Source organism: Oncorhynchus mykiss, chromosome 2 (genome assembly GCF_057628025.1).
Source record: "Oncorhynchus mykiss isolate SJ-2025 chromosome 2, ASM5762802v1, whole genome shotgun sequence".
Lineage (NCBI taxonomy): Eukaryota > Metazoa > Chordata > Actinopteri > Salmoniformes > Salmonidae > Oncorhynchus > Oncorhynchus mykiss.
This window is the reverse complement of record NC_143023.1, coordinates 91,116,221-91,131,172: the sequence shown is the minus strand read 5'-3', so window position 1 is coordinate 91,131,172 and position 14,952 is coordinate 91,116,221. Positions and strand designations below refer to the sequence as shown.

Below are 14,952 nucleotides of genomic sequence, written 5' to 3'. Positions count from 1 at the left end.
AAACTGCACTTTCGATGTGGGGGCAAGTCCTGGTTTTGTTGCCCATACTGGGGTCACTGTTGCAAGCTCGCTTTTCAAGCCCTTACCCCATAGTGAATTTAAAAATAAATCTGGATTACATCATTGCCACACGAGTGTAGGAAAAAAAAACTTCATACTTCACCCTCTACGATTTGGCAGCAAAATCAGTGAAAACCGGTAGTGATGTTCTGCCTGTGGCCACTGCAGTCACCGTTGACTATAGTCTTCCTCAAGAGCATGAGGAAAGCCCTATACACCCTGTGCCTGAGGGACGGCTGAGTAACTCAGATTTTAGCATATCAGGGTTTATTCTCAGATGTGCCAACTCAGACAAATGCACTGGAGCATGACTTTTTATTAACCCATCCACCCCCCCTCTTCGGAGGACAGATCTTCTTTTCTACTACATACATTTGCATACACATGCATGGTACTTTTTATATTCATATGAGCAAAAGATGAAAACCTTTCCTACAAGTATTATTTATTGACTGACTATGGCTTTCCAAATTGCCCAGCACTGCTATTTGGATGGTTAATTTTAAGTGAATTTTGTGATTTTTATATATATACATATTTTTTTTTACCATTCCTAACACAGTGACCAGAAACGAGCTACGTAGGGGCAATGCCAGAATAAATGATCTAGTGATTGTCTCTTCGCAGCAAAATCTACAGAGCTGAGATTGTTGTATGACCTATATATATATATATATATATATATATATATATATATATATATATAGCATTCTCTTGGTGGCAAGAATTTTGTATAATAATTTAAATGGATAAACTCAAGTGTTTAATTGTTTTTTGTATCAAAGTGTTTGCATCTGGTGGACATCAGGAGCTCCTTGGGGTTTGCCTGCCATATCAGTTCTGTTATACTCAGACATACTTTTAACAGTTTTAGAAACTTTAGAGTGTTTTCTATCTAAATCTACCAATTATATGCATATGCTAGCTTCTGGGCCTGAGTGACAGGCAGTTTACTCTGGGCACACTGTTCATCTGGACATGAAAATACTGCCCCCTATCCCAAAGAAGATTTTTTTTTTAATCAGTGTATTTTCTCAAATGTGTCAACTCCGATAAATGCGCTACGATTTTTGTAAATGGTCACATCGCGCAGTGTTACATGTAATAATTGTAAAAGACTGAATCAGATGTACAGTGTGGGAAGGTCTTTACTCTCCCCAAATCCTTACCCCAACTATTAGGCGGGGTGTGCTTTGTAATAACTAAAGGAAAGGGTTGCACAGATTTAAACAGAAGCATAGAAGTTCATGGCCGAAAGCTCCCATGCCAAAGTTTGTCCTTTCCACCAAGTTTAGAAGATCAATGGCACAGAGGGCGAGCAAGAGTTGCATAACTTTATGTAGTAGGCGTTGTATATGAGTTGTACAGACCTGCATGTAGTTAGTGACATGAAAATACTGGAATTCTGAAGTTGCCGTCAGTTCCTTCACAAAATTTGTTTTTACTGAATTGGTCATTTGATATGTGCTTTTCAATACATGAATTGGGAATGAACTCGAATTTAACCCATCAATGTCATTACTGTCTACCTCAACAACAACTTCTCTCCTCTCGCCTATTTACTTAACCCCTTTACCCCCCCATTTTGCCCCATTCAATTGAGTTGCACCGGCGACCAGACAGGCCTTAGAAGAATAGAACAGAAAAACAGGATAGAAAAAGAACAAAGACAACATTCTGCTGCTCTGGTAAAGGGAGTGGTAATGTTACATAGCTCAGTGCTCCCTCAAACTGCTTCTCATCTTCCTCATGGTGTTCTCTCCTTCAGCTGAGTGCAGCCTGACAGTCCTTTGAAAGGGCCCATTTCACTCGTAGTCCAAAAGAAGCCCCTGGACGACCAATGCAATCACGTTATCTTGATGTGGAATCTCTCTCTCAACGGATCATTTGTTTTTCATTTGATGTACTGAAGGTCCCCTTCATGATCAACACTGACAAAGAGACTGTTGTGAGCCTCTTAGTGTCTGTCTTTCTGAATGTGTAGTTCAGTGTATTTGTGCTGAATCTGTGTCTGGTATCTCAACATAGTGAACATATTTAGATTGAACTACATTTGTATGACATCCTAAATAGAAAGAGAGTCAACCTCAGCCGGACCACTTTCAGCAAAGCAAAAATATTTTGCAACACACATCTGTTTCTTATTGGACAAGTCCAGGTAGTACCTCAAGGCGTTTCCAAATGTTTTCTCAACATGCTCTCTTCATGGTGGAGGATCTCCTAGCCCAGCCGCTCCTGTGCAAAGAAAACGTGCAGTTCCATGTGCTCGCATAAGGTGGCAGTCAGCATTCACATATTTCTGCTAGAGGCCCCTGTACTGCAAGAGCCACTGCGAGCCACCTCTGTGGTCTCCCTCCATGATTTATGCCTGGCAGGGCATAAAATAAACATTTTAGTCCACCAGCCACTGTAGCAGGTAGATGGAAAGAAGAAAAATGAACCAGCTGCTAAAATTACACCAATAAAACACAAAGAAACCGAAGTGTGCATTCTAAGGTTTTTAAAACAATGTTTTTCTATACTGAATTAAAATATAACCAATTAATAAAAAGTAACACAATAAACTAACAATAACGGTGCTATATACAGGGGGTACCGAGTCAATGTGCGGGGGTACAGGTTAGTCTAGGTAATTTGTACATGTAGGTAGGGGTGAAGTGACTATGCATAGATAATAAACAGCGAGTAGCAGCAGTGTAAAAAAACAAATGGAGGCAGGCGGGGTCAATGTAAATTGTCCAATGACCATTTGATTAATTGTTCAGCATTCTTATGGCTTGGGGGTAGAAGCGGTTAAGGAGCCTTTTGGACAATTAAAGGCCATTCTAAAATGTGCAGTTTTGTCACGACACACTGTGCCAAGTTTTTAGGGAGTGTGCAGTTGGCATGCTGACTGCAGTAATGTCCACCAGAGATGTTGCCAGTGATCAACATTTTCTCTACCGTAAGCCACCTCAGACGTATTAAAGAATTAGTCAGTACGGTCAGCTGACCTCGTGTTTGGCATCGTGTGGGCAAGCGCTTTTCTGATGTCACCGTTGTGAACAGAGTGCCCCATGGTTGCAGTGAGGTTAAAGTATGGGCAGGCATAAACTAGAGACAATGAACACAATTGCATTTTATCGATGGCAATTTGAATGCACAGAAATACCGTTATGAGATCCTGAGGCCCATTTTTTTTTTTTTAGGTACTGTATCTGGGTATCTGATTTCCCAGTCATGTGAAATCCATAGATTAGGGCCTAATGAATGTATTTCCATTGACTGATTTCCTCATTAGTTTCAAGTAAATTAGACCAACTTTTATGCCTGTAACAACCGTGCTTCTAAAAATCTGTCTTTCACTTAGTTCTTCAAGAGCACACAGCCCTCTACACACAATACCCCATAATGACAAAGCCGAAAGAGGTTTTTAGACATTTTTGCAAATATATAAAAATGTAAAAGTACTTAACTATTCAGACCCTTTGCTAAGAGATTTGAAATTGATCTCCCGTCCATCCTGTTTCCGTTGATCATCTTTGAGATGTTTGTACAACATTGGAGTTCACCTGTGGTAAATTCAATTGATTGGACATGATTTGGAAAGACACACACCTGTCTATATAAGGTCCCACAGTTGACGGTGCATGTCAGAGCAAAAACCAAGCCATCAGGTTGAAGGAATTGTCCGTAGAGCTCCGAGACAGGATTGTGTCGAGGCACAGATCTGGGGAAGGGTACCAAAACATTTCTGAAGCATGGAAGGTTCCTGAGAACACAGTGGCCTCCATTGTTCTTAAATGGAGTAAGTTTGGAACTACCAAGACTCTTCCTGGCTGCCGGCCAAACTGAACAATCGGGGGAGAAGGGCCTTAGTCAGGGAGGTGACCAAGAATCCGATGGTCACTCTGACAGAGCTACATAGATCCTCTGTGGAGATGCGAGAACCTTCCAGAAGGACAACCATCTCTGCAGCACTCCACCATTCAGGCCTTTATGGTAAGAGGCACATGACAGCCCGCTTGGAGTTTGCCAAAATGCACCTAATGAAGCCAAGATGGAACATGTATGCCATGTGTCATGTCTGGAGGAAACTTGACACCATCCCTATGGTGAAGCATGGTGCTGGCAGCATTGTGCTGTGGGGATGTTTTTCAGGTGTAGGGACTGAGAGACTAGCCAGGATCGAGGGAAAGATGAACAGAGTAAAGTACAGAGAGATCCTTGAGAAAAAAAACATTCTCCAGAGCACTCAGGACCTCAGACTGGGGTGAAGGTTCACTTTCCAACAGGACAATGACCTTAAGCACACAGCCATGACAACGCAGGAGTGGCTTCGGGACAAGTCTCTAAATGTCCTGGAGTGGCCCAGCCAGAGCCCGGACTTGAAACCGATCGAACATCTCTGGAGAGACCTGAAAATAGCTGTGCAACGATGCTCCCTATCCAACCTGACAGATTGAGAGGATCTGTAGAGAGGAATGGGAGAAACTCCCCAAATACAGGCGTGCCAAGCTTGTAGCGTCATACCCAAGAATACTCGAGGCTGTAATCACCTCCAAATGTGCTTCAACAAAGTACTGAGTAAAGGGTCTGACTGCTTATGTAGATGTCATATTTCCATTTTTGTATTTATAATAAATTTGCACAATTCTAAACTTGTTTTTTCTTTGTAATTATGGGATATTGAGTGTAGATTTGAGGGGGGAAGGAAGATTTTAATACATTTTAGAATAAGGATGTACCGTAACAAAATGTAAATGGGGCTGAATACTTTCCGAATGCATTTTAAATGTGATCATACTTGACTATTTGTATTCACAACTGCCAGTGAAATGCTCTCACTTGAGAAATGCTCACACCTTGACCACCCAACGTGGCTAGTGAAATGGGCATCTTACCTGCCAATGCAGAACAGACTATGGGAGGCGCACAGTACTTCATAGAGCCATGACAACATGGAACATTAGGTAACTGATGCAAGCAGTAGAGTCAGATTTTTTTTTTTTTTTTTTTTTTAACTGGTAAAAATACACCCTTATGGAACAGCAGGGACTGTGAAGAGACACGCAAAGGTACAGACACATGCATACATTGTAATATTGTTGTTGGTATTATACATTTTGTATTGTAGATATGTAGTGGTGTAATAATGTTATATGATGTACTATTTTATATGTAATGTAAGTGCCTTAATGTGTTTGGACTCTAGGAAGAGTAGCTGCTGCTAATGGGGATCCCTAATAAATACAAATGCCAAAATCTACCTGCATTTGGCGGGTGTTGATTTTAGGCTCTGATGCCTAGGCTAGGTGCCGGACATCTTTTTGATTGTTTTCACAGCCTGGATTCTGCTGCGATCTGATTCACACAGCTTGTGGTTTTCACAGTTAGGTGGACGGAGAATCAGGTTGCAGAAGATTCCAGGCATACCTGGTAGACATGTTGAGAGGTGTGAACTTCCATGGAGACTGAGGAGGAAGTGTTTTAAAGGTTGTTGAGTGATCAGAATGATTCATGAGAAAACTATCTTTGTCCTGGAAATGTTGACATTGAACATTTTCTTTTAACTTTGTACCCCCCTGACTGTACATTTTGTGCTCTCCGGGTTCCTTAGGACATCCTTAACCTAACCTTAACACCTACCCTAACCATTTTACATTTTGATGGTGTTGGGACATCCAAAGGGTCCCTGATACCATGGACTGACAGGTGATGGGTGCCATGGGGAGTGAGGACCTCCTCGATTGATTGGTGAGAGAATAACATATTTGTGCCAGAAATGTTGACTTTGAACTTTTTTACTTTTGGTTCCTCTTACAGGTGACGGGTGTCGTAGGAAGAGCGGAGCTCCTGTCCTCCATCTTCCTCCTGGCGGCGTTCCTGGCCTACACCAGATCTAATGGAGCTGACCAATCCATCGGTGAAACTACTTTTACTGTAGACCTCCACCAATACTGTCCCCCTGTTTGACACACACACACACAGGTTTCAGAGGAAAACAGGACAATGAGATGCATGCTCCTACTTGCTAGCCTGTTATTCAGTGAGTCTTCTGTACCCCTCCCCCTGTTGGTTGCGAGCCTTCAGAGAACAACAAGACAACAAGACCCATGCCCTGACTCGTTATGGCACCCTCATAGGCGGTTGGGGTAGTATTCATCACCAAGTCTCGCTTTGCACCGCACACCTTGGAAGTATTCGGAATGTCAGATCAACCGTTATTATTACAGGCTTTGTGTAGGCGGCCGTGTTGATAGATAAAGGCTTCACGTTGTGAAAGATTACATTTGAAGATGCAATTAATTCCCATTGAATCATCTTAGGGTTTGATTTCTGAAAGATTACAGTTCTCATGAGGACAACTGTCAGAATGGGGAAGTTAAGTGTCTGAAAGAATGTGTCAATTGGTTAAGGAAAATAACAAGGTAGATATCAACTCAAGGAATGATTTGAGGACACCAAGGTTATTTTAACGAACTAAAACTTAAGCGAATCATAAACAATTTAGTAAACTGAAATAAAATAATAAACAAACCTGTTATAGAAACTAAAAATGTAGTGACTCCAACTAAAATATAAACAATCCAGAATTATGTTCAGTTTAAGTTTTTTATGGGGGTTAAAATCTAATGGGGTTTTCAAGCTTCTGAATCTGGCATTTCACATTAAATTATGAAGTCAATCTCATACGTAGACTCAGCTAGACGACATTGCCACAAGCAGCAACGGGCGCATTTTGAAAGGTAAGGCTAAAGCAACAAATTAGACGAAAGTTTTAGAGTGAAGTCAGGGGAGATGCAACAGCTGAAAGTAGGCCACTGGTTTTCCAATAGCATATATCCACTGTACACACAAATTGCGGCAAATTGGTTCCTGTGTCATTTGTCTTTCGTCATGTTCACGAGTCAAACAAAAACACCCTAATGATTGGTTGACAATAGACTCCCATAATGCAGACGATGGCTGCAGGATGAAGTTGGTGATGAGGCGGAGGTGTGTTTACACTGTTTAACAAGTACGGTTGCCAAGTGAGAGTATATTATTGGAAACTTTTGAAGTTGACCAATAAACTACCAGAATTGTGGTATCTTTCAAGCATTTTATGTAGTCTCACAAGACATCTAGTGGCCCTTTTGGGCACATCAGATTATTACAGGTATCTGTAATCATCTCTGGCCCTCTGTGTGGACATGAAAAATATATGAAACAATTATAAAAGCTGTAAAACATAATCCTAAATATAAACCATCAACCTACTGAATACCGTTTGGTGTTTAATGAGTTTCAGCATGGAATATTAATACTTATTTTTGTTGTTGTACACACTTACATATTAAAAAATATATATTTTACTGTTTTTGCATGAAACTGGTGGCAGTTGTGAAAAGTCAATGGGTACTCTCCTCCAAATCAAATGTATTTATATAGCCCTTCGTACATCAGCTGATATCTCAAAGTGCTGTACAGAAACCCAGCCTAAAACCCCATACAGCAAGCAGTGCAGGTGTAGAAGCACGGTGGCTAGGAAAAACTCCCTAGAAAGGCCAAAACCTAGGAAGAAACCTAGAGGAACCAGGTTATGTGGGGTGACCAGTCCTCTTCTGGCTCCTCCAGGTGCTGAAGGGAAAATATTTTTCACAATTCCTGACATTTAATCCTAGTAAACATTACCTGTCTTAGGTCAGTTAGGATCACCACTTTATTTTAAGAATGTGAAATGTCAGAATAATAGTAGTGAGTTATTTCAGTTATTTATTTTATATTCCAAACTTCCCAAGGAGTTTACATGCACTCAATTAGTATTTGGTAGCATTGCCTTTAAATTGTTTAACTTGGGTCAAACGTTTCGGGTAGCCTTCCACAATCTTCCCACAATAAGTTTGGTGAATTTTGGCCCATTCCTCCTGACAGAGCTGGTGTAACTGAGTCAGGTTTGTAGGCCTCCTTGCACGCACACACTTCTTCAGTTCTGCCCACAAATTTTCTATAGGATTGAGGTCAGAGCTTTGTGATGGCCACTCCAATACCTTGACTTTGTTTTCCTTCAGCCATTTTGCCACAACTTTGGAAGTATACTTGTGGTCATTGTCCATTTGGAAGACCCATTTGCGACCAAGCTTTAACTTCCTGACTGATGTCTTGAGATGTTGCTTCATTATCTCCATTTTCCTGCCTCATGATGCCATCTATTTTGTGAAGTGCACCAGTCCCTCCTGCAGCAAAGCACCCCCACAACATGATGCTGCCACCCCCATGCTTCACGGTTGGGATGGTGTTCTTCGGCTTGCAAGCCTCCCACTTTTTCCTCCAAACATAACGATGGTTATTATGGCCAAAAAGTTATATTTTTGTTTCATCAAACCAGAGGACATTTTTCCAAAAAGTACAATCTATGTCACCATGTGCAGTTGCAAACTGTAGTCTGGCTTTTTTTTATGGCAGTTTTGGAGCAGTGGCTTCTTCCTTGCCTAGTGTGGCCTTTCAGGTTATGTTGATATACAGTGCCTTGCGAAAGTATTCGGCCCCCTTGAACTTTGCGACCTTTTGCCACATTTCAGGCTTCAAACATAAAGATATAAAACTGTATTTTTTTGTGAAGAATCAACAACAAGTGGGACACAATCATGAAGTGGAATGACATTTATTGGATATTTCAAACTTTTTTAACAAAGCAAAAACTGAAAAATTGGGCGTGCAAAATTATTCAGCCCCCTTAAGTTAATACTTTGTAGCGCCACCTTTTGCTGCGATTACAGCTGTAAGTCGCTTGGGGTATGTCTCTATCAGTTTTGCACATCGAGAGACTGAAATTTTTTCCCATTCCTCCTTGCAAAACAGCTCGAGCTCAGTGAGGTTGGATGGAGAGCATTTGTGAACAGCAGTTTTCAGTTCTTTCCACATATTCTCGATTGGATTCAGGTCTGGACTTTGACTTGGCCATTCTAACACCTGGATATGTTTATTTTTGAACCATTCCATTGTAGATTTTGCTTTGTTTTGGATCATTGTCTTGTTGGAAGACAAATCTCCGTCCCAGTCTCAGGTCTTTTGCAGACTCCATCAGGTTTTCTTCCAGAATGGTCCTGTATTTGGCTCCATCCATCTTCCCATCAATTTTAACCATCTTCCCTGTCCCTGCTGAAGAAAAGCAGGCCCAAACCATGATGCTGCCACCACCATGTTTGACAGTGGGGATGGTGTGTTCAGGGTGATGAGCTGTGTTGCTTTTACGCCAAACATAACGTTTTGCATTGTTGCCAAAAAGTTCAATTTTGGTTTCATCTGACCAGAGCACCTTCTTCCACATGTTTGGTGTGTCTCCCAGGTGGCTTGTGGCAAACTTTAAACTACACTTTTTATGGATATCTTTAAGAAATGGCTTTCTTCTTGCCACTCTTCCATAAAGGCCAGATTTGTGCAATATACGACTGATTGTTGTCCTATGGACAGAGTCTCCCACCTCAGCTGTAGATCTCTGCAGTTCATCCAGAGTGATCATGGGCCTCTTGGCTGCATCTCTGATCAGTCTTCTCCTTGTATGAGCTGAAAGTTTAGAGGGACGGCCAGGTCTTGGTAGATTTGCAGTGGTCTGATACTCCTTCCATTTCAATATTATCGCTTGCACAGTGCTCCTTGGGATGTTTAAAGCTTGGGAAATCTTTTTGTATCCAAATCCGGCTTTAAACTTCTTCACAACAGTATCTCGGACCTGCCTGGTGTGTTTCTTGTTCTTCATGATGCTCTCTGCGCTTTTAACGGACCTCTTTCTTTATGTTTGAAGCCTGAAATGTGGCAAAATGTCACAAAGTTCAAGGGGCCGAATACTTTCGCAAGGCACTGTATATGTATATATATATATATATATATATATATATATATATATATATATATATATATATATGGCTTTTCAAGTATAAATGACCAAAGATTGCCATATTTTCTGTTAATTACCAAAATGACTGACGATTTTGTTAAATTTGGTAAATTACTGGTAGCTTTGCAACGCTAATAAGAAGCAAGCTGATGTTTTGCATCATTCTGGCTGAATTTGGTATAGTCAGCAATGAGGTAGAATAAGGCATAAATCAAGTGGTGTGGAAATGCATACATTTTTGTAGAATATGATTGTGTGTATGAATATGACCCCTGGCAATATCCTATTCTCTATTTTCCTTATTTTTTTCAACCTTTCTTTCTCTCTCTCTAGTGTGGACTCCCATTGCTGTGACTGTTGTTCTGGTGGCTGCAGCCACTTTATGCAAGGAGCAAGGCATCACAGTCATCGCCATCTGCTGTGTCCACGAGGTGTTTGTTGCACAAGGGGTACGTTTTGGAGGGGAAGTAGGCGCTCAACCAATGTGAAACAAGGTGCAATCATAACATGATACGAGCTTTTGAAAAGAAGGCTTAACGCTCACTTACAATTAAACACGTAATACTTTATTAACATAGTGTAATTTAGGTCAAAAACAGGATGTTTACACCGTCAATGACCCTTATCAGAATGACAACAAAATGGGATTGGACAAAATTGCACAACGGCTAAGGCAGGCCATGCCCGTAACCTCGCTCCACAGTGCAACACTCTCCATCGCTTCAACAATTACTCACCCTGCACGGTCACGCCCTCGCTTACGAAACCCAGTAATGGATTTGAGTTATTGGATGATTTTTTTTTTTATGATACTGGCTAGCTCCCATTTTTACTACAAAAGGGTTACTTGAAAAGGAATGATGGTGAGCAGCTGTTTTGGCATCTCTCCCTCGTCTCGGACACTTTATCAACGATAAGGCTCCTGCTTGCATATAAAGAGGAGTCTTGGCTTTGGCTCCCTGATGCGTTTGTATCATGTAACTCGTTAGTCTATTTTTGCCCCCAAATATTTAAGGATCTTGATCCATCTGGTTATATTAGTTGAGGATTTGTTTGCACTTCATAGAACAGCCACTGTTTGGATTAAATGCTTGATTTCACTCTGTTGATTTGCCTTCAAGCTTAGTATTCAGACAAGGCTAGGCCTTGTATCCAGAAAACATTGTTAACTGATCAGTGTTTCTCAACTGGAGGTCGACTAGAATGAAAAATCGACACAACTGACCTCTCCCACACCATTGTGAATCCTGTGTACAGATAAGTCATTTAATGGGGCGCCAGGGTAGCCTAGTGGTTAGAGCGTTGGACTAGTAACCTAGTTACTAGTCCTAGTAACCTAGTTACCTGCAAGTTCAAACCCCCGAGCTGACAAATCTGTCGTTCTGCCCCTGAACAGGCAGTTAACCCACTAGTTCCTAGGCCGTCATTGAAAATAAGAATTTGTTCTTAACTGACTTGCCTAGTTAAATAAAGGTAAAATAAAAAAATTAAATTGTTTCTCTCAATCTCCCTCTCGTTCTCTCCCCACCTCTTGTTCTCTCCCCCCACCTCTCTCAGTTCACACTGCCCATGCTGTTGGATACACTCCTCCAGGTGCTGAGGGGTAAAGATGGTTTCCCCTATGCTGTCCTGCAGACGCTCCTCAAGCTCATCGTCCTCATCATCAGCACCTTGCTGCTGGTCATCATCAGGGTCCAGGTCATCCAATCACAGCTTCCTGTTTTTACCAGGTGCGTGGAGCTGCTAATTTGGCAGAAAAGATGGTGTGCATATTTTTGTTTATGTTAGAATCCATTTTTTTGCACATGGTAGCCCCACCATTTGAAGGTTGACATAGTCTATTACCTAATCAGTGTAATGTTCGACCTTAAAAGTGTAGGCCTAGATATAGTGAGAAACGCATTGCAAAGGCAAGTACAAATGAATTGTAAATTAATGCAAAACATTTTTGGGTTACGTTACCCTGCCCTTTGCTTTCGCTGCCTTTTTTTTGCAGTTGCAAAGTTTTAGCACGTTCATTCCATTTAGGTGGGGTTTAGAGGGAGGTGTAATGAGGGGTTTAGAGGGAGGTGTAATGAGGGGTTTAGAGGGAGGTGTAATGAGGGGTTTAGAGGGAGGTGTAATGAGGGGTTTAGAGGGAGGTGTAATGAGGGGTTTAGAGGGAGGTGTAATGAGGGGTTTAGAGGGAGGTGTAATGAGGGGTTTAGAGGGAGGTGTAATGAGGGGTTTAGAGGGAGGTGTAATGAGGGGTTTAGAGGGAGGTGTAATGAGGGGTTTAGAGGGAGGTGTAATGAGGGGTTTAGAGGGAGGTGTAATGAGGGGTTTAGAGGGAGGTGTAATGAGGGGTTTAGAGGGAGGTGTAATGAGGGGTTTAGAGGGAGGTGTAATGAGGGGTTTAGAGGGAGGTGTAATGAGGGGTTTAGAAGGAGGTGTAATGAGGGGTTTAGAGGGAGGTGTAATGATTCTATTGGTCAACCGATTTTTGGAATGACGGTTCATCCTAATTATATATCCCAGCTAGCAGCTTATAATGATGGCCAGTACAGCTATGTTCGATTCCTTTTACTTTTACATTTAGGCTAAAAAAGGGCACAGTGGCCCACTGGGACTGACTAGGGCTGTTGCGTTGAACTTATTACCGCCACACCGGCAGTCACCAGTTACTAGCAAGTTATCCGATTGCACTGTATCCTGTCTAATATTACATACCGTAATTTCCGGACTATAAGCCGCTACTTTTTTCCCAGGCTTTGAACCTCGCGGTTTATACAATGCCGCGGCTAATTTATGGATTTTTCCCGCTTTCACAAGATTCATGCCGCCAAAAAACTGAGCACCGTCACATAATGTGACATAAATCGAGCGCGCTCAAACTTCCCATCATTCTGATTACGATAGTCATTTTGTCACCCTCATCATGGCAAAGACACGGAGAAATGCATATGATGCAGCTTTCAAGTTGAAGGCGATCGATCTGGCTGTTGGAAAAGGAAATAGAGCTGCTGACAGGATGGAGCATTGTCAAAAAATCCACTATCATCAACGGGTTTCGAAAGGCTGGACTGCTGCGTGTTGAAGAGGGCAGCGATCCAACATCGGATGAAGCAATTCTGAGGCTATTCAACTCCGACACCGAAGGAGATGACTTCAGTGGTTTCAGTGCACAGGAGGAGGAAGATGGTGACCAATGACTTTCTTGGTAGGCTACTGTTTACTGCTATTTTTTTTATTTTTGTTACAAGCCGTGTTTCGTTTAAAGGCTGTGTAAAGTTCATTTGTTTCAATGTACCGGTAGGCACCTGCGGCTTAGAGTTATGTGTGGCTTATTTATGTACAAAATACATATATTTTTTAAATTCAGTGGGTGCGGTTTATATTCAGGTGCGCTTAAAAGTCCAGAAATTACAGGACCTACATCTAGCTAGGATGTAAACAAACTGGATCATTGGGTGAGCCTGACCTGTCACTCCAAAACCGGTAGACCAATTGAGATGCATCATCTTAGGCTCCCTCTTAACCCCTCATACATGGAATGCGCCAAAACTTTGCCTCCGCAACGAAGGAAGTGTTTCATTCTAATCACGCTGAAAAGGTTTCAAAGTGTTGTTTTTTTGCATTAATTTGTCATTCATTCATAAACCATGTCGTGGGCCATTCTAAAACTACTCACGGGCCGTTTACCTTTGGTCTTCAATTTGTAAAGTAAGATACCTTATTAGCTAGCTAATAGGGCGGACCCCATTTAGTTGACTGGCCGATTGTTTGGTCCATAGGCTGTTGGTCGACCAAGATTTCTTTAGTCGAGCAATAGCATAAAAATATATATATATATACGCACACTCACTCACTCACTCACTCACTGTGGGAGCACTAAAATAACACATCCTAGATCTGAATGAGTGAAATATTCTTATTAAATACTTTTTCTCTTTACATAGTTGAATGTGCTCAATGGAAATCAAATGTATCAACCCATGGAGGTCTGGATTTGGAGTCACACTCAAAATTAAAGTGGAAAACCACACTACAGGCTGATCCAACTTTGATGTAATGTCCTTGAACCACTCCTTTATTGGGGGTGTCTTGCTAATTGCCTATAATTTCCACCTGTTGTCTATTTCATTTGCACAACAGCATGTGAAATTTATTGTCAATCAGTGTTGCTTCCTAAGTGGACAGTTTGATTTCACAGAAGTGTAATTGACTTGGAATTACATTGTGTTGTTTAAGTGTTCCCTTTATTTTTTTGAACAGTGTGTGTGTAATATATATATAATTGTGTTCAAGACAGCAGTCTGATTCGTACCTGTCTGAGTGGACTAATACATTGTGGAGGCTGTGGGGATGGCACATTCTATCAGTCTAAGATATGTGCTACTGAAATTGTAAATGGTTATATTACATAGTAATATCCAATTTGGTTGCTTAGTCTTGTCCCATCGGAATCGGGAGAAGCGAAGGTCGAGAGCCATGTGTCCTCTGAAAATCACGACCCTGCCAAGCCACACTGGTTCTTAACACACTGCTCGCTTAACCCGGAAGCCAGCCATACAAATGTGTCAAAGGAAACACCGTCTAAACCCCACAGCCTGGGATCGACCCGGGTCTGTAGTGACGCCTCAAGCACTGGGATGCAGTGCCTTAAACCACTGCACCACTCGAGATGCCAAAATTATATTATTTTGTAACAAATGCGTTTCCTCCCGCTTTACGTAGTGGTTGCTGTCCGCAGTTCTGAAACACAATAGTGCGCTGTTGAATTAGTGCCTTTTCTTAGACCATGTGCTTAATAGCAAAGTTAACCAGTATATTGGTGTTGAGAACAATGCGGCGGTTGCAGCAGCAGAATGGGGAGATGAGAAAACTGCCCTTGTCTTATCGTTTAAGACAAGAGAGGAGAGAGGAAACTCTAAATAAAAAGGGTCTATAATCAATAGTTAAATGTGCCTGGCTTTATAAATCATCCATTTGCTGTACCAGTCAAAAGTTTGGACACACCTACTCAAGGGTTTTTCTTTATATTTACTTTTATC

The 14,952-nt window shown here is 41.5% G+C and overlaps 1 protein-coding gene across 1 annotated transcript in view; it reads left to right on the top strand.

The window, feature by feature from the left end:
• tmtc3 (transmembrane O-mannosyltransferase targeting cadherins 3) overlaps positions 1-14,952 on the top strand; it is a 111,311-nt gene that overhangs the window by 16,336 nt on the left and 80,023 nt on the right. Inside the window, exons 4-6 of the mRNA XM_021576723.3 lie at positions 5,866-5,965; positions 10,253-10,368; positions 11,477-11,649. Coding sequence (XP_021432398.2) covers positions 5,866-5,965; positions 10,253-10,368; positions 11,477-11,649 — 389 coding nt within the window. The remainder of the gene's footprint in view (positions 1-5,865; positions 5,966-10,252; positions 10,369-11,476; positions 11,650-14,952) is intronic.